The 25,113-nt window shown below is 39.3% G+C and overlaps 1 protein-coding gene across 1 annotated transcript in view; it reads right to left on the bottom strand.

Annotated features, from left to right (window-relative positions):
* Positions 1 to 25,113, bottom strand: part of gpr158a (G protein-coupled receptor 158a) — a 149,889-nt gene that overhangs the window by 2,425 nt on the left and 122,351 nt on the right. The window contains exons 7-10 of the mRNA XM_036578081.1: positions 16,637 to 16,875; positions 13,532 to 13,670; positions 2,100 to 2,205; positions 530 to 676 (exon numbers count right to left, since the gene is read on the bottom strand). Coding sequence (XP_036433974.1) covers positions 530 to 676; positions 2,100 to 2,205; positions 13,532 to 13,670; positions 16,637 to 16,875 — 631 coding nt within the window. The remainder of the gene's footprint in view (positions 1 to 529; positions 677 to 2,099; positions 2,206 to 13,531; positions 13,671 to 16,636; positions 16,876 to 25,113) is intronic.

The following is a 25,113-nucleotide window of genomic DNA, read 5'->3' as shown; positions in this document are numbered from 1 at the left end:
CAGTATGAATTATTACACGCAACTACAGACAGTGCCGCAATGACGACTGAACATTATGACATGCTCTTTGACAGTGACTAAAAACAGGACAGTCTGGGACAGCATCGAATATAGACATTTTGTGTGTTCTCTTGTTAGGTCTGAAACAGCCTCTGAAGAATTTGGATTAATTTAGAGTAAACCCATCACTGACTGTTCTCCAAAGCAGAGACCCACCCCAATCTAACCCTCTATCAAATTGTCCTTGCCGCCTTGCCACTGACAGTGTTTCGAGACTTCTTCAGCTCTAACAAAGAAACAAAAACCTCTGCTCACGTTGGTACGTTTTTCCCAAAGACTGTCGCAAGACCTTACGCCACAGCCATTAATAGAACTGAGCTGGCCCATTTCGTCTGGTGTCTGCAATAAAAAACTGCCATGGCTCAGTATTTTTGTCAATCATAGGACAAGGAGTTCATGAAAATGTGCATTTACAGGAAATGGGAAAGGCAGAGAGAACGAGCAGAAAGGGAAGAATGGGGATACTGACCCGGATGTCCTCTGGGTCCAGACTGTGCTCACTCCACGCAGAGGTGATGCTGCTGTTCAGATATGACCCAGAACGCCCCATGTCCAACTCATCCTCATATGCCTCGGTCGCAATGTCATCTCTTAGGTGTGTCCCCGCAAACAGGAACTGGAGGACAGACATGACAAAAGCTCTTAGCATTTACACTTACCATCCATTTTATTAGCAACCCTTACCTCGTACTTCCGCTTACTGGCTACTCTACTTACTGGTCACTGTATACAGTAGTGTGCAAATGTCAGAAAACAAGCATGCAAGGCCTGGTAGACCATCAAAATTGTCCCCATCAGATACGATGTGTAGCTGTCAAGAAGCCCTAACTGAGAGAAGGAAATTAGCCAATCCCACATGGAAGCTGCTGGCATTCTCAGGACAATACAGAGTCTAGATTTCAAAATCACTGAATGTGTTTGGGATTATTAAGATCACGAGAAGCATAAAATGCAACCAACGTCTGAGACTGAACTTTGGAGGTGTGGAGAAAAATATTTGGAGATTTCTTTGAAAACTGGAAGCAAATCTCTTTATTCTTTTGTTGGACCTTCTTGTTAGGATCTTCTGCACTCTGGGTCTTACCAGTCAGGCCTAGTTTCTTCTCTTTGGCACTGGCAATAACACTGAGGGACTTCTGTAGCATAGATGTTCGAGATCTCAACAGAGTCCAGATCCCAACATCCTTGATTGTGTTTGGGATTACTCAGATCGTGAGAAGCACAACATGCAACCAACTTCTAGGACTGAACTTTGGAGGTGTGAAATATCCAGAGATTTCTTTGAAAACTGAAAGCAAATCTACTGAAAAATGGAAGCTGTAATAACGGCAAAGGTTAGCCTCTTTATTCTTTTGTTGGACCTTTTTGTCGGGATCTTCTACACTCTGGGTCTTTCCGGTTAGGTTGGACACAATAAATATTTGATGTTTTAATTAGTTGTTGAGGGTTCAGTGTAATTTTCTGTTAAATACATGTTCTGCTTTTTTCTTGAGGCTGAAAATGAATCATTTGTGCTAAATTGTCATTTTGACTGGAAATTAAATAAATGAAGGGTGGTCTCTGACTTTTGCAAGGTACTGTAGGTGTACAATTACAGAATGTAGCCCATCTGTTGTTTTTGCCAGCCACCCTGTACCCCACCCTCTGAACTATAGTATGCGTGGTGCTGGTACAAATGCATTGCTGGGGGGTTTTATACATGTTAATGTCACTGCTAGGTTGAGACTGATCAACCACCCCACTATATCCATCCAAGAGCAGCTCTGTTGTCAGAAACTGAGCTTTGATGAAGGGCTAGAGGATGGATACTGTGCATCAACAGATGAGCCACAGTGCCTAACTGTACACAATCAAGGCAGACCTACAAGGTAGGGTCTGTTGAGCGTATAACTTAGGGTCAAGTGTCTTACTTATGGGAAAAATGTAAATGTCTGTGAGTTATGATTGAAACCATAACCAAGGTAAGATCTTTGGCCAATGAAACACCAGAACCCAGAAAAACTGTCTGAATAAAGGTGAATGAAGAACATGTGATTTACCTTTGGAATGAGTAAGAGCCCTAGTGTCACCGTCACTGTTAAATGCGTATGAGCGAAGAAGAGCATAAGCATCCAGTCAGGGTGCAGCTCCTGGGCAAGAGTGAATCTGCAAATGGATGGACAGAGAAAATAAAATAAAAACAGGACACATATCTACTCAAAATCTCCTGTGTGGAGACATTTATACATTTAACCAAGACATCTTCAGTTAGACTTTATATACACATTATTTTAGGTTAATCAAAGTGATTGTCCAGCTTTATACTGCCTTAGCAAAACTCCCTTTGAGCCCCATTCTCATTCAGAGTGCTTGATAGTGTTCTTAGCAGGCTTTTAATCTGCATTCAGACCGCTCTCTCACTGCGATCTGAATAATGTTATGCAGGGTCATTAATTGTGGCACTCATTCAGAGAAGCCATTGAGTCATAGCTTTTGTGAGCAATGTACCACACAAAGATTTTGCCATAATTCTTCTACGTGCACCATCTTCTATGCGCACTCACTACACAACTTCACTGATCAAATGCATCATGTAAGCTTAGTCACTACTGTTTTGTATGTTCTTTGCAATTTTTAATACAGTATCTGTCATTTTTTATTTGCATATTGGACCATCTTCGAAATAGAAACACTGTCACTGATAAATCCCTACAATTCTCAAGACTAAGCCTGTACATTACCAAAAAAGGTTCTATGACTTGTAACAATAGTGGAACCCTGTTTGGTGCTAAATAGAATGACTTTTAAGAGGCTCTTTAAAGAACAATATCATCACTGTTTAAAGAAAACCTTTATCTCTAAAAAAGAAAGGAGAAGAGTTTCTTTATTTCAATGTGTGTGTATATATATATATATATATATATATATATATATATATATATATATATATAACCTTTACTACATTGTATATAATGCATTGTATACATTGTATATATACTGTATGTTCTTTTGTTGTTAGGGCTCTACATACAGAGTAACCATTCCTTTTACAAAAGAACTTTGGAAGAACTACTTTTTTTAAAGGGTGATGAAACAAAAAAGCAAACTGTAAATTAAAAAAAACTGAAATAATTAAAACTGTAATTTAAAGGAAGACTGGGATTAATCTGCATCCAGAAAACCAACCTCCTGGCTTTTTCACAATTTTTCCCCAAATTGTTTCCCAGTGGTCAATGGTCTTGCATATATTTTTCTTTTGTACTTCCACGTTTTCATAGTCAGCTTGTTGCATGATGTATAAGCTTTTGTGTTTACAAACCAAATGAGCTGTTCGGCTGCCATTTGATTGGACTGCAAGCCTGACATTAATGCTCTCATTGGTCAGCTTGATTTTTAACACATCTATAAAAGGCAGAAAATCAAGCCAGTTCGGATAAAAAATTTGACGCAGCATCGCAGTCTGACAGCTCCAGGCTTGATGTGGAAAACAGCGTTAATGTGCCTGTGTTTGTTTTCATATCGACGTTTATTTCATCCATATAAGTGAGATTCTGTGTGAACAGACCTGTTACATCAGCTAAGAGAGGCCTGTGTTGGCTAGTATCACTCTGGGGTGCGTTAACTATACAACGTACAATGTATACAAACATCTGAAGTACAGTGGTTTCCCAAAACTGTTGTACCTTGTTTGTACTACAATAGTCTGAACTACAATGTTTCCAGATGTGCTTGGTCTGATTTTCACAGCAGGAAACTTGCAAAAACTTTGTAATGTAATACCAAAATATGACAGTTGACAGTGACTGATATTTCATTATTAATTTGATATTTAGGCTATTGACATTTTAATCATATACCAACATTAATTTTAATAGAATTACCAATGAAAATGACTCACATGACCTAATCCGCTGCCCCATATGTGAAAATATGAACAATATACTGTGTACATAACTAATATGTTTTGTTAAAACATTTTTAAAACCAGCAATATATATTGTGTTGTGGTTACTGTGAGTAGATACCCAAACATATAAAATACAATGACCTATGAAAAAAATGTGTTATCAAGTTTCTGTTACAAATTTATATCAGAAGAGACAACATAGGAATATTTACAGTATTTTATTATGAATAATATAAAAAGAAAGCATCACTGCTGGGGTCATGAACCCTGGTGTGTGAATATATATTATTATTCAGCTATTGTTTCAATTATTATTTTTTATTTTCATTTTTAAATTGCATTTTAATTTAATATTAATATTATTGTTATTGTTGGTATATGATTACAATTTGAATAGCCTAAATAATAAAGTAATAATGTAATATCAATAACAGCTTTTTATAACAACAGTATCATCTAACTAACAGAACTGATAGACACGTTATTATTTTAAGAGCAAGACTGTGAACAAAATACACAAACGTCACGGTGTGTTTATCTCGCTCGATTCAAACTTAATGAACTGATAACAGTCACCACGAACTAAGCTTCTAACTTAGTCTACAGCTGCCATTCGAACTACACAACTTATACAACAGTGTTTGTGAACGTTCGGTCAAACAGTGGTTTTGGGAAACACCTGTGTCACTTAACAATGGTTTATACAAGTTACCAATGTAGTTACCTCGATAGTTCCAACTATGGTTTTAGGAAACATGTACATCACAACTGCATGGTTCCAACTATGCAAGCTACTAAGGTAGTTAGCAACTATGCTTTTGGTAAATGCACCCCTGAGTGATTGAGGGGCGGAGGCGGGGTCATCCTACCCACCCAGGCAGAGCAAGGCCAATTATGGTATCTGGGACTCCCAGACATTGATTGCTGTGGCATTGCTGGGGATCAAACTCATGATCTCCCGGCAATGAAGCCAAAGCTTAGACAGCTGTGAAAAGGCCCAGGCTTAACCTGTCTGTGTAGAACTGGCCCATAATGCTTCAGGTGTGATTGAGCACCACTGATTATTGCAGCACTGTCAGCCTTAAATGTGACTCAGCGGCCGCCTCCAGCCTCACGCCGTGTTCTGGGTGCAATAGAAGTGAGTGATGCGGGCGCTGTGGTTAATGGATGAGTAACGGCATTGAGAAGACAGTAAACCTCTCAAGCAGTGCAGACAGTTAGAGAGACAGAAACAGGATACAGCCTGTTTATATTAAGCGCCTGTGAATTTATGCGCTGTCTGTCTGGGCCTGAGTGTATTTCATTCCTCCTATACGTAGCAATATTTATTCCCGCTGTACCGACGCACGGTTCCATTTGTTGGGAGAACACCTGGGATGGGGATAGCAGAGGCTGGTGCTATCCTTCACTCTCTCTGTGTTTACTACAGCCTGAAATATTTCATTTCTCAAAATGCTCCCACATTTAATAGACGTTAGCCTGCCTTTGATTTTTCTCTCTACTTTATCTTCTCTACTTTAATTATCTAAATAGGCAATACTACTGATTTAAAATAAAATCCGCATGATTCAGTTTCTTAGAGAACTCAGAATGGCTTGATGGGAATTGGAAAAACTTCATTCATAGTTCACTTGTACACAGTGGTGGTGATAGGAACCAGACGTCTGAAGCATTTAATGCCTCTAAAAGATCACAGAAAGTTACATGATATGGTTACAAAGACTTAGTAAGGCATGGGAACAAGATAATAAGTCATGGCCACGGCTTAGTAAGGCATGAGAACGAGATCCTAATGCGCAATAATTAACTATCCCTAAATTCCAACCTGTAAAAAAGCGTGGGATAGATTCAAATCTATCCCACGCTTTTTTAAAACTCAAAAAGTCAAAGCACCATTTTCAGTGTAGATAAATGTGATGTCATTATGCCAGTCATAGTGAACTGTGCTGGTGTCACTGCATAAAACAATAGAAACAGACAATTAAAACAGAAGTTAAGACAGATCCGGGGTTTATCTTACAGTTAGGACAGAATTGAGGAGATTTAGTCCAGTTAGGATGTTTCTGTAATACTGTTTTCTTATCTGGAGTTAATGATAAGATTATGAATGTAAGAACTGTTGTTCTGTAATAGCTACTGTCCTAAATTCAGTCCTAACTGAAGTTGTAATGGTGACTAAACAGATAAGATAAGAATTTGAGTTTGGACTGCAACGTCTAATGAAGGGGTTCCAAACCCTGGTTCTGGAGAACTGCCACCCTGGAGAGTTGAGATCCAACACACTTGGCTCTACTTTCTTTAAAAGATGGTGCGTCAAGGTTTCTTTAGTAAAGAAAATGGTTCTATATCGAACCATGGACATTCAAACGACCCTCTGCATGATTAAAGTTGAGAGGGTTCTTTGGATTGATGAAAAATGTGCCTGAATGTGCTACAGTCTATGACAATAGAAGAACCCTTTTTGGTGCTATATAGAACCATTTTCAACAAGGTTCTATATAGAGCCATCTACAGCACATTCTCCACCAGTTTGAAGAACCGTTTCATGATGCAAAGAACCCTTTAATCATGCAAGGGTTCTTTGAGTGTCCATGGTTCTATATAGAACCATTTTCTTTACTAAAGAACCCTTGAAGCACCATCTTTATGTAAGTGTGTAACATTGAGATGCCCAAGAAGGCCTTCATTACTATGGTTAGGTGTATTGGAGTGGTGTATCAGGTGTGTTAGTTTAGGGTTGGAGCTAATCTCTGCAGGGTGGTAGATCTCCAGGACCAGGACTGAACACCCCTGCTCTAGAGCTTTTCATGCTAAGGATTATGGGTGGCCTTGTATCTCCCTCTAGCAGCCCTTTACTATGACTACTAGATGAACTCGCCCTATTCAATACAATCTGTACCGTATAAGCAGAATATTTAAGAAGACTTGTTATGTACAAGGCAGCTATCTTTCTATTTCCGTCTTGACTCCAAGGCTGGAATACCTCCATAATCTCCAGAATGCCCAGAGGCAAGGCCGCTGTAGTGCATTCATTACATTTAATGATCAAGGGACATGTATGCTCTCAGCTAAATCTATCCCACGCTTTTTTACGGGTTGGAATTTAGGGATAGTTAATTATTGTGGATATAGCGCAGAGCAAAAGCGCGGCGCGAGCCAGAGGTTCAGAGAGACACGTGACCAAGCTTTGAAGTGCGCTCCTCTTTATCTTTAGTAAGAGTTCAAACTAAGTTCCTGTCTGAGCAGCTCTTTTCTGACTGCTGCATTTCCCTGCAGGCTCCACGGCCCTGCCCCGCTTCACATGCTGATCCAAACACTCGCCAACGGGAAAAACTGCTGTAATAAAAATGCCTTTCTCCACATCACAATATGCTGTAGGCAGGAAACATTATGATGTTAGTGCTTGAAAATTATTCAGTGAGGTCCAATAAGCCTAAAACTGTATGTTTATGGCTAAACATTAATATTTTCTTTCTTCTTTCAGCCTCACACCCAGCACAAGGTCTGACATTTTTACACTGACCATCCCTTTAACATCCATGTGATTTAATGCAAATGAGAGCTTTATTTATGAAGTAATAATGGGAAGCATTTAGTTTTAAAACTGCACTGAGAATTATACAATAATATTCAATAACTTCAAAGTGTAAAGGCCACCATAGTGCTGTGTCATACAGAGGAAAAAGACGAATTCTTTTAGGGTTGGCAACAATATAATATCACACACTCTAAACAGCCACATTTCTCAGTGGAAGAATTGTTTATTATGATTAACAATGACCTTAATTATCTACTAAAAATGTGTGTACTTTAATACAAATAGAGCCATTTTATTTACTGTCCAACACAACACGTCTTATACTGACTGTGATGTAGACTGTTATAAAATCACTGTAATGCACATCCTCTCGTGGCTTGCTCTAATTAAACGGATTGTTCTGGTTCTATAATCTGATTGGATGAATCACAATTGAAGATATAAAATACTCAATAGACTCACACCTATAAATTGAATGCTGCATTAATGCACCAAGTTATTAAAAACCATGTTGTTTGGCAACCATAGTCTGCTATTAATGAACTACTGCTTGGTGGAAGAAGAGCTGTTAATTTTGATTATTATAATTAATTAATTTTTAATATTGTAGCTTCTTCAAAAAATATTTTGGCATTTTGGTTTTAGGTTATGTGTTCTCTAGCATTGATTGGTTGATTGGTTCCTTTTTGTGTTCTCTAGCATTGATTGGTTGATTGCTTACTTTTTCAATAGGGTCTTACTGTAGAGGGGGTGTGATATGTGATATGTGATATGCAAGCAGAGAGAGAGACAGAGAGACAGAGGAGACAGAGAGAGAGAGACGTGAGCTGAGTCAGTAAACAAGCTGTTAGAGAGAACCCTCACTTATATCCATCTTATTTTTTTGCCGACACCCTCTTCACCTCCATCCCCCCCCCTTTTTTCTCCCATCTTTTTCCTCTTTTTTCCTCTCCTCCCCCACTTTTTCCCTCTTCTCTTTCACTCTTGTATTCCTCCCCCCCCCCCTTCCCCTTTTGTCCCTCCCTTTACCCCCCTTTTCTCTTCCTTTATTTTACGCTCCTTCCCTCCTTCCTCTTTCCTCCTCTTTCTCCCCCTTCCTTCCTTGGCCCTCTTTTTCCCTACTTCCCCCCTTTCCTTCCTTTTCCCCTCTCCCTCTTTTTCTATATTTCCCTCTCACTTTCCCTCTTATCCCTCTTTCTTCTCCTTCTCTCTTCTTTCTTCCTCCCCCTCTCTTTCTATCTTTTATTCCTTCCCTCTTCCTTCTTCTTCCCTTCCCCTAGTTCTTTCTTCCCTTTTTCCCCTCCCCGTCTTTTCTCACCCTCCCTTTTTTTCCCTTTCCCTTTTTTTCCCCTCTCCCTCCTTTTTTTTTTCCTTCCCTTCCCTTCTCCTTCATTTCCCTTCCTTCCTCCCTTATCCCCATCCCCCCTTCCCATTCTCTTCCCTTGCTTGCCTTTTTATACCCCCTCCCCATCCTCACTTTCTTTTCCTGCTCTCCACTCTTAGCTCCTTTTTCCTTTTTTTCTTTTTCTCCTTTCTTCCTCTCTTGCTGCTTCTTCCTCCCCCATACCCCTCCCTCCTTCCGTTCTCTTCTTCTTCGCTCTTATGCATTTTCATATGTACTTTTACATATGTTTTAGTGATCATATATATATATATATATATATATATATATATATATATATATATTTATTTATATATATATATATATATATATGGGAATAATTTGGTGTGATATGCATATTACTTGCTATACAGCAATCAGATTTCAATCTAATTAAAGCTGAGCCTATATTTTACATGATTTTTAGCCCAATTTTAACCACGGTTTGCCCCTTCCAACAAATTTTCACAGTCTGAAGCGATTTTCCAGGTCAGGAGCTCAATTGGAAATGACTGAAGGCATGGACGATCTGCTAGTGTGAGAGAAGAAACGAGTCACTCTTTAGCCTTCCGATTGAGCTCTGGAGTGATCGGACACGCCCCGATACTTTCAAACGTGTCTTATTATTATAATTCTCAACATTCATCTGTAGCATAAGATTGTTGGTGATTTAACTCAATGAATGAACAAGAAGAGTGGAGGAAAAAGGTGTGCAGTGGGCCGCTGAGACAGAGGAGCTACAAAAAAGATGGTTCTTCAAGGGTTCCTCACTAAATAAAAAGGTTCTACAAACAACCATGTGACTAGGCTCGTAATGTTAGCTGAGGTGAAAAAGATGATTGAATGTGGATCTGAAATCTTGACCGAGTTTTGCTTTTAGTGGTCTTGTTCTGGGTTCATGTTAATGCAGTAATATGTTGATGGTGCTGGTAGTCGCTGATCAGCTTTGAGTTTTGGACGCTGTGTGTAGATCAGTGTGCAATTATGTTATGCATGGATTCTGCTGATTGTTACCTCTTTTCATGCTCACTAATTACCTCTCCTGTTAGCACTATGTCACCTCTTAGTACTCACTGTGCAAAATATCATAACCTGTGGCACTGGTGACACTTTCACTATGCACTTTACACTGTAATACTGCTGCTGCTCCTAGTTATGTCTATAGACATTGTGCTTTTAGTCTGCCTCATATCACTCAGTGCCTGCTATCATGTAAATACAACAACTGTCTCATATGCTATATAAATATGCAAATAGATATACTTTATTTCTACTCTTATACTTAACTTATGTCTATTTCTATTTTATTTTTCTGCATAGTATATCTAAGTGTATGTGAAATTATATGTGTTGCTACTGAAACACTACAATTTCCCTTGGGGATCAATGAAGTTCAGTCTGTCTGTCTGTCTATCTATCTATCTATCTATCTATCTATCTATCCATCCATCCATCCATCCATCCATACATCCATCCATCCATCTGTCTATCTAAATCTGAAATAATTTGTCCACATTAGTCAGGAGGAAACTTACACCTATAGGGCCTGCGAGCAGGTTAAAGCTCCCCTGGCAGTGAAGACCCCTAGCAGTACAACTCTTAGTTTGTATTACATGTTAAAAGTGATATTTGGGCTTCTTGTGACTTGTTTGCCTTCCCAAAAAAGCTCTCCGATTTCAAAATCTGTTAAGATTTGAAGAGTTGTGTAGTCTACGCCCAACGTAAGAGATGCATTTGACTGCCAAGTGTAAATACATGTGATTAAAATAATATTATCCAGATATAAGTGAGTCATTGCTGTGTGCGCAATCTCATTTTGTGGAAAGAAAAAACGTCCTTTACGTTTCTGCCACGTATTTGTCATTTATTGACGTTGCAGCAATGGAAGAAAGTCTCAAGTGCAGAGTCAAATCTGTCGATACTTATTGTAAATATCATTAATTATGTAACCCACTACATAATTAATTATGTAACTATGTAATTTCCTTTTAAACTGTATAGCAAAATAACAACAATAGTGGGGAATATACAAGGCCACACAGTGCTGTAGAGTGAATGCTGCAGAATTGTATTTGGACACCCCTTCATTATAGACCATACGAAACCAATCTATTTAACATCACAGACACATAATCTTTCAGAGTGCGCAAGCTGATTTCACCCCACAGGCTCATTTTTTGAAAGCGAAATATGTGAATGGATGAGTCAATCTCCGAGGCTTACAAAAGCCTGCTGAGTGGAACCTTGAAGAGACACTTAGTTTATAATGACAGTTAATTTCTAATAGAAACGCAGACACTGACAGTGTCTGAAAATACGTATGTGGTATCAAAGCATGAATCATCTTGACGTGCCTAATTACAGAGCAATCTGATGGATTTCCAATTATCATGGCACCAACTGGGAGTGTGTTTGCTGGTGTCAGCTGCAACCTGTAATATCTCTCGTGGCGCCTGACTGATAGCATGAGTGCCGAACAACTTCCACACCACAAGGATCCAAGACATTTAGAGTGAATGCTGCACTGTATGATATATCGGCATTGAATTCTGCTCTAAGTGACCAAATGAAGCAAAATGCGAAATGCGCATGTGGTATTTCCATTATATTTCTGCTGTACTACTTCATATTTTTCAGTGGGAAAACCATAGATTTTTTAAAGTGTCTCCATCATTCAGTTGTTGAGATGTAAACAAAGTCATTCAGAGTAGTTTGTCGTGAAATAGTTCAGGGTAGAGACTCATTTCTTTACAGTGGTGGTGATAGGAACCAGGGGTCATTCTATCTACAACACAAATATAGCCATTTTATATACTACACAAAACCACCAGTTAGCCTAAACATGTCTTCTGAGTTTTATATGTAATGTTGATGATGGTAAAATAGCGGTAAATTTGGAAAAAAAGGTTTATTTTGGGACTATTCTGCCCCACAACACAGTGCATGGACCACCCTGCCATGAATGAATATGAATAAATAGATTTTAGGCCAAAACCTCCTCAAAACTATTGCAAAACAATGTCTCAGGCATCAGGGAGCATATTTAAAACCACTGTGTGGTATAGCTACCTATAAGGTAACTTTAAGAGGCATTAAACCCTTCGGACGTCTGGTTCCTATCACCAGCACTTAGAAGAATATTGAGTCTATAAATGTCTCTAGAAAGAAGCATTTCACACCAAACCGCTCTGAATGACTTTTTTCCCGAACAGTTTAATTTTGCTGAAAAACTGAAAAATTAGGGGGATTCAAAGGATTGGTTTCCGTTGCACATATTCTGACTAGAAAGAGGAATTTTCCTTTAGAATAGTTTCCAGTAGAGGGCTACGCTCTTTAGAAAACTAGGCTAAAATCTTCTGAAGGTGAAGCAAAGCTTAAAACAGAAGGCAAGACATGCTTAGCGTCTGAAGTTTGCTTCTTTAGCTTTGCACTGCAGTCACGAGGCTGACGAAGCAAAGTAGGCCAAACAGAAGCTTATAGGCTCCTTTTTGCTCCAGTGCAAAACTAAATAAGGAAACTTTAGACACCAAGCATGTCTTGGCTGATCACCTGCATTTCAGGTTAAGGGAAAAGCTGCAAACAAATGTAATTTGGAGCAGTGGACACCAGCCCACCCCCTGAAGATGTTCTCCGGAGATTACTCTAAATCTTTTTCTTCCTCCAGAGCACCTAAGTCAGGGATCGGCAACATGTGGCTCCAGAGCCGCATGCGGCTCTTTTACTGTCCTGTTGTGGCTCCACAGTAGAGTTAGATTTGTAGGTAATAATAAAATAATCCTCCTCTGTAGTAAAATAAAGCTCTGCTGATCGTTCAACACAGTTTTAACACTAAACAGTCTTAAACGCTGGAGTTAATGTATGACTGCTAATTCACCCTTCAACCTTGCAGGTTGGAACGCAGACTGCTGGTCACCATAGCAATGCAGACAACAATCTCGCCTAGCTAGTAGCTAACAGAAAGGCAAAGAGAAAGATTAAAGACGAACATCGATAATATGGAGACGAATGAACTTATTTGCATTTATAATCACTCCAGCTGGTTTCCTGACATATTTAATCTGCAATGAGAAACTGTCAAACACTAAAAGGTCTTGAAGATGAAGTCAGCTTGTCATTCATCGGCTTCTTGTTCAATTTGTCCTGTTCCACCTTAAATGGTGCCACAGTTACATTCTGGCGCCTCAGGCACCATTTCGGGAGTAATGGGAAAATTTGAACAAGAAGCTGGTGAATGACAAGCTGACTTCAGCCTCATAAAAACATCAAATGTTAAGAGACATTTTACAAGTAACTGTTCTACTTTTGGAAAGGTTTCCTGCCAGAGATGCGAGAAAAGCAGCTATAGCTGAATTAAAGCTTAAAGCAGAAAGTGAATGAGTCTGTGTTTTTGTTTATATTATATTTTTACGTTTTTTTCACGAGACATCAGCACAAACTGAGACATATTTACAGCCAAGATGGAAAAATAGACACAAAATGTTGTGGCTCCCATTGTGGCTTGATTTTTGTTGAAAAGACAAAATGGCTCTTCTTAACATTTCGGTTGCCGACCCCTGACCTAGGTGGCCCAGGTGTTTTAGATTTGGGTGTAAAGCTGCACTTTGAAGGAAGATAGAGCTGCGAGAAGGACTGGCTGGTAATATCAGCCTGTTCTTGGATGGCTTACCTGACCACATGAAATATAGCTGAGATAATGAGCTCGTTGAACACCGCAATGGCCATGTAGCGAGGCTCGTGGAAGGCCGAAGGTACCGTCCTCACCGCATAACACAGGTACACACTCCACAACAGGAAGAGGAACTCAGCTGTGTGTGTGAGAAAAACAGACAGAGTGAGAAAGAGAGAGAGAGAGAGAGAGAGGGAGAGAGAGAGAGAGAGAGAGAGAGACAGACAGATTCAATACATGAAAAGAAAGCCACCTAAATTGTTTGTATTCTCTGGACACTGCTTGACAGACAATTGTGGATGAAGCTGGTCCAGGGTTTTATAGATCGGCCACCTTAAATTGGCGCATCTTATACAATGTCACCGAGGCAACCTGTCTAACAGCAACAAACATCTGCTCACTTTATCACAATCTGCAGCCATGGCTCTCACATGCCGTGCGAGTATCTGGGAGAGCAGTAGTGTGTCTAGGTGGGAGCCTGGGATGGACCGGCCCCCCACATGAATTTGATTGGCCACCACAATGTGTTTCATTAAACGACACATCGAAAGTTAAACACAATATGATTAAGGTCTTATGAAGAACTGAGACAAATTAGAACTAATACAGGTAACAACCTCCTCGCTGTAGGAACAAAACCTCATATCACCAAAATGGTCATTTTACAGGAGAAGGAAATAAAAACATTCTTAACTTTTAACCAAAGTTAATGCAACAATTCTTTTTTTCAGAGTAATTTGGGATCTTTTCTATTGGTCCATTCCATCATGAAGATTTGACACAATGTACAGGGCAGTTTGCATTTTCAAATTATCAAAAAAAATGAAAAGCAACTAAAAAAATGGAGATACAAGGTTTTGTCCCGACAGCGACAACATGTATTAGCATAGTCCTTGTAGGTGCTTTCTGTAAGGGGCCACTAGGGGCCACTAGAAGTTCCTCTCGGTGCAGTCTGCTGCAGGATACTCTGAGCGATTAGGCAGTTTGAAAACAAGGATATACTGCTGTTCCATTTCCGCTGGCTACTGGATCCAAAGCAATGACATTGATCAAGACAGCATCAGCTCAACCAACTAAGTGCAGAACACACTGAAAACAACTTCTGGGTTATTACTGTACTATTTTGTTGTCTAAATCACTATTTGGACAGGATTTGTTTTACATCAGGAGGTGGGTTAATGTAATTTTACTGTAATTTTAAGAAATAACTTCAGGTTATATTAATCCTGTGAAAATCAACATGTCGGTAAGATGTTATCATATCCTGCGGAAAAGCAGTTTTTTAAGTATGGAACTACTCAGTGAAGCGTTTACTTGTGGTCCCCTGGCTAAAATCAAACCATTATGTACATTATGTCCATCCTTTTTAGATACTCCGACTTAATCCAGGTTTATATACTCAGACTGTAATTAATCCAGGTGTAGATACTCAGATTGTGATTAATCCAGGTTTAGATACTCAGACTGTAATCAATCCAGGTCTAGATACTCAGGCTGTGAATAATCCAGATTTAGATACTCAGACTGTGATCAATCCAGATTTAGATACTCAGACTGTGATTAATCCAGGTTTGGATACTCAGATTGTGATTAATCCAGGTCTAGATACTCAGGCTGTGAATAATCCAGATTTAGATACTCAGACTGTGATTAATCCAGATTTAGATACTCAGACTGTAATTAATCCAGGTTTAGATACTCAGATTGTGATTAATCCAGGTTTAGATACTCAGACTGTGAATAATTCAGATTTAGATATTCAGACTGTAATTGATCCAGGTTTAGATACTCAGGCTGTGATTAATCCAGGTTTAGATATTCAGACTGTAATTAATCCAGGTTTAGATATTCAGACTGTGATTAATTCAGATTTAGATACTCGGACTGTGATTAATCCAGATTTAGATACTCAGACTGTGATTAATTCAGATTTAGATACTCAGACTGTGATTAATTCAGATTTAGATACTCAGACTGTGATTAATCTAGATTTAGATATTCAGACTGTGATTAATTCAGATTTAGATACTCAGACTGTGATTAATCAAGGTTTAGATACTCAGACTGTGATTAATTCAGATTTAGATACTCAGACTGTGATTAATCAAGGTTTAGATACTCAGACCGTGACAAAGCCTGGTTTGGATACTCAGACTGTGATTAATTCAGATTTAGATACTCAGACTGTAATTGATCCAGGTTTGGATACTGCATAGAAAGACAGAGTCCTGGATGGAGAATGCTGAGAAGGTTCTCTGTAATTTAAAATGCAATTTATTAGAACCCAAAACAAGAACCCAGCACTACACAAATTACCGAGCTATACATGTATATAATGTAGACAGGTTATGGTAGTCATTGTTCTTAGTCAGTCTCTAATTTTACAGTACATCAGCTAGCAAGATGGGGACCCTGCCTAGGACCCTCTAAAGGCTAGAGCTTGCCCAGCATTCATTGCGTGTGTTTCCTGCTAAAGTCTCAATAATCTAATGCATTACCAAGTTACGCTATAACAAACCATCACGTTTTGACAATCATTTAAATGAAGCCTCTGCAATGCTGGCATCGCACAGTGTCTAAATATTCAATATGTTGTTTTTAATTAAGGTCCTGGCACCCAGCACGTCTTGATTTCTCAGCATTTTCCTATTAGTGCATTAAATTAAACTCACAATGAGACAACAAAAGGCAAACTAAAATCTTTAACATAAAAAAGAAATGCTAAATGTCTACATTCGCCTTATCTAACGTTGCTAGCCTAGTCTTTCTTCACCTCGTACCTTTTAGCTGGAGTTTGTGAAGAATCAGTTACCAGATACCAAACCAGATACATTCATAAATAACGTTGAAAGTTTGATTTCAGTAAATCCATATGAGTAGAGTGTCAAATAAACTTGGCCTTGTTGTTTCTCAGCGCTCTCACTGTGATATGGTTTAGCTGTGCTTTGTACTATTCGCTATGCTATGAGATGCTACACCTTTGGTGAGTGGTGGCCTTAAAGGTTAATAAGAAGAGTCAATTAAAAGGCAGAATCAACCATTTGTCCATCTGGATCAAGTTCTAGACACTGGGTGTTGGGTACCAGCGAGCAGAGATATACCAACCCACTGCCATCATGTAGTCCCACCGGTCCAGCAGGCACATGCTGAACTGCAGGTCCTCTGGAGTAAGGCCCACAGAGATCAGGGCCAGGTGTCGGTTTGGGTGCTCACACACGGCTGAAGTCCAGGCCACCAGGAACCAGAGCACGATCAGCAGGATGATCCCCAGCAACCGCAGAACCTTCCAGCTGGTCATGTAGGGGATCCGCTGAGCTGTGCGAGACAGGAACACCTTCAGCACCCTGTAGGAGAACCGAGAAAGAAACAAAAAAAACATACAATGTTAACTTCCAGCATTTTACAATATTTAAGACAAATGTTTCATTATTTTTGTATGATTTAGAATTACTTTTTTTTTAACTTTTTGGAATTTTACCTTTTTTTTGGCCAAAAATGATACATAATGATTAAAAATAATTCTAATGGTATTTTAATCCTCTTTTACAGTTGCCACAAAATGCCATTTCCGTCTGTTTTGGAGGTCCCTCAGTTGAACTATGTATTATACTTCATCATCATCATCATCATCATCATCTTAACCTGCTTCATTCAGCTAGCAATAGGAAAGCAAAGAATCCCAGATGACCCTGTCCCCCACGATTTCCTCCAGCTTATTCTCGGGGCCCCCGAGACACTCCCAGGCCAACTTGGAGATATAATCCCTCAAGCGGATCCTATGATGACCTCAGGGTCTTGTCCCAGCCGGCCATGCCTGGTAAACCTCCAATGGGAGAAGGTCAGGAGGCATCCTGATCAGACGCCTGAACCACTTCAACTGGCTCCTCCCAATATGGAAGAGCAGCGGCTCTACTTTGAGCTCCTCCCAGTTGATTGATCTCCTCACCCTGTCCATCATTACTGAAGTGTATATATTTTAGGCATCATACTTCAGGAAAGATGGAATATTTTTTGATGGAAATGATAATGGAAACCAGAAGTGAACATCTTCATAAGCAAGTTAACATTTATGAAAGTGTTTTTATTGTGTTTAACCCTCTCAGGCCAACGTTATACATAAAAGAACGAATATCTCATAAGCCAGAGATTTTGCCCAGTACAACAAAACAACAACAACAACTCTTTCAACACTGAGAAATGGATAAATAATCACAGAAGACATTCAGTGTTGGATTTGGCATTATGGATTCATTCTACAAAGTCTCCAAAAAGACAGTGAATTATAAAGCTTCTGAAAGGGAGATGATCACACTGGAGCCCTCTGTGGAATGGCAGAGTGCTGACCTTCCAGGGAAAAATAAAAGTATGTCTCTAGTGTGTAGTATTCCAGAGATTAATTCCTTTCTTTTTTGGTCGGCCTGAGAGTGTTAAATGCTATTATATTGTGCTATTATATTATGCTATTATAATATTAAATGCGTTTATATTATAGCGGACGGACACAATTGTTTGATATGCAGAAAGCTGTAGTTGTGCTGTCTGTTTATCTTGGCATGGCCATCTGTGGAGAGGTGTGAATTGTTTTTACAGCAGGGGGTTCTCACTCCTCCCCTTTCACCCTTCATTGCTCACTAGCAGATCAACACAGAGTCACAACATTTCCAAGTTAATCTGATAACAGGGGAAAATTAGAAAAATATTTCATTATATTAATTAAAATCCCAGTCAATTTCCATTCCACTGGTGGAATGGCCAATAGGAGGTTCCAGAAAGAGATTAAGAACCTTAAGGCTTACCGTACACACACTCAATCTTTCAGTACTTAGTAACTAAGAAATAACTACTCAGGAAAACAACCGCCTGTGAGTTTGTGTGATCTCACAAAGAGTCGGCAGTCCTGGCATATTAAAGCAATAATCCATGAGAGGCCATGCATTAAGGTGATTTTACCTGGTTTAAAGGGTGATGCCAGGCATGACACAGATTAAGCCCCCTACTCATGGTGAAATCACTGTAACATTCGGATTCAAGCTGTTTATTGCTTATATAAAACAGCGACAAACAATGTAATATACAGTATAATAAAATACAAGGTTTAACCCATAATTCACCCTGGAGGAGGCATCTGAGTTCTAAAAGAGATGACAAGGCCTGAGATTTGATTAGTGCAAGTGATGACCTGAAAGAGAACCTCTTTAAAGTGTTTTGAACACAAAAAGTGTTTCATTTTCAGGTTCATTTTAACAGAACTGAATTCAATTCATATAAAAACACAGGAAACTGAAATCCAAAATCAATGCTGTTGAATCCCCACCTTCAGATCAATGCATCACAACGTATTTATGCATTTTAACAACCCTAATAACCCCACCATGGTTCCGATCTTAGCCTGATTTGTATAATGACTATGGTAATGGTTTACTTTCTACTATTCATAGAGTAATGAATTCATAAGCTATAATAAATGCCTCTTGCTGGCCAGGACTCTGCTGTAGCTCTTTAATTCTTGGTGAAAAGGCCTGAGTCTCATCAGACCAGCCATGCGCTCTCGGAGTCAGTTAGCATGCGTGGGGCCTTCCTCATTAGCGCCCCCACTCTCTCTAAGTCACGTTGATAAAGTGTCCTCGGCACTGGCTTAATGAGCCTCTATCAAAAATTGATCTGGCAATGTGTTAACTTTCACCTCCACAGGCCCGCCTCGCTTCTGTCCAGATTAGCCGTGTAGCCGTTCATCTCGGCTGGCTTAATTACGAATGTCATTAGCCCTTTTTGACACTTCCACCTGATGCTTTCTCCTCCAGACAGAATTTTGCAGCGCGCTCATCTCTCATCTTTACATACAGAGGGCGGCGCCCTCATTATCTCTTATTCATCGTCGTGGGCCTCCCTTCCTCCCTTTTCCTCTCTCTTTTTCCCTCTCTCCATCAGTCTTTCTCAACTCTGTGTTCTTCCGTCTCTTTGCCTTTCTATTCTTCTTCTATCAATTCAGTTCAATTCATTTGCCTTACTGACACAACTATAGGTGCATTTGTATTGTCAAAGTATTGCAACAAGCAATGTCTAAACAAAAACCTCCCAATTCTGTGTTTTGTTTAGTTTTTAGGACCAGATTTGCTAATAAAGATGCAAATTACAACAGCCTCAGACTCTTCGCGCTGGTGCAGGTGGCCAATTTACTGGGTTATTTACAAAGAACTTTCATGCAAAGGTGCAACTTAATAATTTACATATTCCCAGTGCAATATAAACTCCTGCTCTGCTCTTTTTGAATGGAGGCATGTTTCTGCCAGTTAGTAAAGATAAATCGCTGTTTTTTGTTTTTTTTTTTGGATTTTTACCCAATTTTCTCCCCAATTTAGTCGTCTCCAATTCCAAGCGCTAGTTAGGACTCCCCGAATCACATGATGCTATCATCGCTAGGAGGGTGAAGCACAGGCTTCCTCCAAGACCTGTGAGGCACCACCGCATCTTTTCGAACCGATGCTCACACAACATCATTGGACAGCAGAACACGCTCGGAGGAAAGCGCCAACCGCCAGATCTGTTACGTCAGCGCTGACTAGCATCGCCTTAAGTGATGGGGGGCCATCCTACCCACCCAGAGAGAGCTCTCTATTGTTCCTTGCCATCTCTGTTTCTGGCTGCAGCATGTTTGTATTGTGCTCTCTAGGACTCTCGGCTACGGATGGCTGTAGCATCATCAGGGATCAAACTCGCAATCTCCTGATTATAGGGCCAATGCTTAGACGGTTGTTTCACTCGGGAGCCCCAATCACGGTTTGTTTATAGTTCCTTGCCATCTCTGTTTCTGGGTGCAGCATGTTTGTATTTTTAGTGTTTATATCAAAAGTTTGTCTTTTTTCAAAATGACTTGTTCTCTCAATAATTTGACTTAATTAGTCAAAATAATTACTTATGATGTAAAAATAATAAGTCCTTACTCCTTAGGAAACTACTTATCTTTAGATAATAAGCAATTATTTCTACATACTATGAGACCAAACATTTGACCCACTGTTGTGAGAAATGGGGTGGGTGGGTGAGACAGCAGGTGACTTTTCTTTACCTGAGAAAAAAGGCTTTGATTTTGTTGGCTGACCATCTCAGAGTGACACTGAGCAGCCGTCATAGTTCATTATAATAATCTCCTCCCAGAATTTTGCTATTTTCCTATAAATGCATTTGCAATGAGGCAGAAGCACAAAATAGTATCTTATTATGGGCACTAAAAGCCTATACAGTAAATTGTGAGTCACTTTTTAATGCCAAAGTAGAGTTTGTGACAGAACAAAACATTAGATCTGCCCCTTAGTTTTTTTTTTACACCAATGAAAATGATCCTGGAAAAAACTCTTTACATTAACGTTACATTAACATGTGCAGAAGTCAGAGACCGCCATTCATTTGTTTAATGTCCTGTCAAAACGGTTCAAGGTAGTCATTTTCCAGCTTTAGAAAAAAAACACACCTCCAAAGTTCAGTCTTAGAAGTTGGTTTAGCATTTTCAGCTTCTCATGATCCTAATAACTCCAAACACATTCAATGGTGTTGAGGTCTGGACTCTGGGGTGGCCAGACCATTGCTCTGAGAACACCAGCAGCTTCTTTGTTTGATTCACAACTGTTTTTATTTTTTGCTTTATAATGGCTTTTTGACAGCCTATAATATACATACTGACAGACTGACAGCTAATAATATATATAGTAATAATATACAGGGGCATGCAAAAGTTTGAGTACCCCCGGCCAAAAGTTCTGTTACTGTGAATAGCTAAACGCGTAAAAAATAACCTGATTTCCAAAAGGCATAAAGTTAACGATGGCACATTTTTTTTAATATTTCAAATAAGATTATTTGTTTTTATTTCCATCTTTTATGGTTTCCATAGTCTGCAAAATCTTCCTGAAGGTCTTTTCCAGTCAAATTAGGGTTTTGATTTGTCTTTCTAGCAATCCTACAAGCAGTTCTCTCTGAACATTTTCTTGGTCTTCCAGAACTGAGGAAACAGCTATGACAATGCTTTGCTATCTTCTTTTAGCCTTCTCCTCCTTGGTGGACATCAATTATTTTAATTTTCAGAGTGTTGGGCAGCTGCTTAGAGGAGCCCATGGCTGCTGATCAGTGGAGGACAGTAACAGAGTAAATGTAATTCGTTGCTGTACTTAAGTAGTTTTTCGTGTATCTGTACTTTACTAAAGTATTTCCATTTCAGGCGACTTTTTACTTTCACTCCACCACATTTCAAAGTCAAATATCTCACTTTTTACTCCACTACATTATGAGAAATCTGTCGTTCCTTTTGGTTTGTGTGTGTATAAAAACGTAACGTTAAAATGAAAGAAGCGTGAAGGATACACCAATCAGGGCACAGCGGTCACTTTGTTTTGAGCTTATTTTGACCTGTTGGTCATACCGACCCAGTGCAGCACACGGTTCAACATCAGTGCAGCAGCATAAAATTTTGGGAGTGTCTATTCAACATAAATGATGAACTAACCCAACTTTGTGTAAATAGACCACAATATAGAAATATGTACACATATGCAGTTGTGACTGACGTGTCTTTATTCTGAATTTATACAAACACTTTCATTTTATAGTAAATATTTTTTGGCTAGTTTATGTTTATGAACTTAAACTGAAACTTTGCTTGTTTGCAAAAAGTTATTTCAGAGCCACTCAGTTCTACCTGATGGAAACTGTTTGCCTTCAGTGTTTTGTGGTTTTGATAATTTTAATAGACATCAGCATCACTAATTAATGACATTCTATTAAAAGACTCTTTACCAAGAGTGACACAGGAGTATTTTCACCTAACATTACTTACTGAAGCAAAGGTCTTGTTACAAAAATGATAACAGGACACCAGAGTCATAATTAATCTTTTAGTACTTTTACTTTCGATACTTAAGTACATTTGAAGACAAATACTTTTGTACTTTTACTCAAGTGGAGGTCTAAAGGGACGACTTGGGTATCTCTACTTTAACTCAGGTACATGATTTGTGTACTTCGTCCACCACTGCTGCTGATTGTTGGGACAAGGTTTGAGAAGGTTTGAGGAGTCAGAGTATTCATTAAGCTTTGAAATTTGCACCATCTGGTCTTAACAAGCTAATTAAGGCCTGAAACCATGGTAAAGGTGATCAGAGAGCTCAAATGTTTTGGAGTGCTGAAACTTTTGCATGGTGCTCCTTTACTTTCCTCACTCTAAAATGGTACAAAACAAAAATAATACACTAATCTTGCTTAAAATAATGAAAAAATGATTCATCTTTATGCCTTTTGGAGATCAGTTCATCTTCTACTCACTTAGCTATTCACAGTAACAGGAATTTTGACCAGGGGTGCCCAAACTTTTGCATGCCGCTGTAGATAATGATCTGGCTGTCATCTGTCAGTGTATCCGTCTTGTCTCTTATTGCTCCACACCCTCCTCCACTTCTAGAGTGCTCTTCCTGGTCTCGAGGCCTGGCTCCAGGATTCAGACTCCAGGTCCCAGCGGACGAGTCGCTCTCCATTTGTCTTCTGCCTCTGCTGTCTCAACCATTCGATAAAATGTAATAAATTGTGGCCATTTTGGCCTAAGTGCCTTCTGTTATTTGTTTTTTTCTCTCCTACGGTTTCAGCAGGGCCTTTCTCCGCGTGGCTTAACAAGGTCGTGAATCTTTTTTTAAAGTACACTTCACCCAAAGTAGCCAGGGAACACGCAGTGCCAACACACTTTATAGGCCACTGACATTAAATGGGAATTAGGGCTAATATAAACTTTAACTCTGCGTAAAAAGGAGACCGCAGTGACTCATGAGGGGAAAACCTTTCTTAATAAAGCAGTCCAGAGACCGAACGCCAGGAGAAGCAGAGGGTGAAAACGTTACAGCCGTGATCAAAAGTTCATTAAGTGGCTGCTGAAATAATGCAGAACCCGCTTAACTGCGTATAAAGGACTCTGAATGGAACATAACAAAGATAGGAGGTATGAAATAGTTCTCTATGAAAATTAGCATCACACTTGTGCAACCAGACAAAGTGAGCATGAAAGCTTTTATAATAAGGTCACAGTAAGGGTTCAAAATAGCCACCAGTGCTGGTATGGCTAAAAACATCAATGGAGTAGGTCAAACAAACATAACCATGGCCTAAAAACCTAATGACTGGACACTGGTAACCACCAGTGAGCATGACTGCACTGTTATTTGCATAATGCTAATCAATAGCTTTTAAATTTTATGGCAAAACTACCCCTTTAATTTGAGGCAGAGGCCCAACCTAATATGCTAACATGGCTAATAATGACTGGAAGTTGGTAACCACCAGATATCATTCTAGCATGTTAGCAGCACTAGGATGTCAGGCTGAGCTATTCTTTTAATCTGAAGGAGGATTAAGCTGGTCTTTAATTAGCACCACATTTGTACATCGAAACATGGCTAGTACAATTTCTCTTATAATTTGATTATCATGGCCTTCCTCTCCCACATGCTAGGCTTAACATAGCCACGGTACTGGCCAGGGCTAAAAAGCATTAAAGAAGTAGCTCAGACAAACATGCAAACATGTCTAGGATGTCTGGAATCTATAACACCAATTAGCATGACTGCATCATTATTTGCATAATGTTAATATATGTCTATTCATTTTTATTCACTGTTAGCAATATTAGCATTTCTGGCAAAACTCTCTCTTTGATCTGGAGCAGGATCAAATGGGTCTTTAACAGGCATTGAGGCAAAGCCTTTAGCCCTGATGTCTAAACTGCCCAACCAAATATGCTAACATGACTGACAATGATTTTAAGCTAGTAACCACCAATTAGCATGACTTTATTTTCATCTGCATAATGTTAATTTATTGCTTTTCAGTTTCATTTCACATTTAGCAGCACTAACATTTTGGGTCACGCTAATCTTTTAATCTGAAGTCGGATCAGATTGGTCTTTAATTAATATCACATTTGTGCGTCCAGACAAGGTAAACAGGAGTTCTCTTGTCTATAATTATCTTCCTTACCCAGTTGCTGGGCTGAAGACAATCCCTAGTACTGGCACTGGCTATAGAGCATTAAAGGAGTACCTCAAACAAAGATGCTAGCATAGCTAATAATGACTCAAAGCTAATAACCATCAATTTGAATTATTAGCCATATTAGCAATTCTGACCAAACGGTTCTTTAATCCAAGCCCGATCTTTGAAGGCAATGAGGCAAAGCGTTTAGTCCCTCCTGCACCTGCCCAATGCCAGCATGGCTCACAATGACTGGAAGCTGGTAACCACCAGTTTGCATAATTGCACTGTTATTTGCATAATGCTAATTGATAGCTTTCACTTTTTTGGCGAAACTATCCCTTTAATCTGAGGTAGAGGCTGCACCAAATATGCTAACATGGCTAACAATGACTGTAAGCTGGTAACCACCAGTTAGCATGATTGCATGGTTATTTGGACAATGCTAATCAATATCTTTCACATTTTTGCCAAAACTACATCTTTTATTCGAGGAGGAGGCCCAACCAAAAATGCTAACGTAGCTAACAATGACTAGAAGCTAGTAACCACCATTTAGCATGATTGCATTGTTATTT

Source organism: Colossoma macropomum, unplaced genomic scaffold (genome assembly GCF_904425465.1).
Source record: "Colossoma macropomum unplaced genomic scaffold, Colossoma_macropomum, whole genome shotgun sequence".
NCBI lineage: Eukaryota > Metazoa > Chordata > Actinopteri > Characiformes > Serrasalmidae > Colossoma > Colossoma macropomum.
Note: the sequence above shows the minus strand (reverse complement) of the source record. Positions and strands in the feature narration are given on the sequence as shown.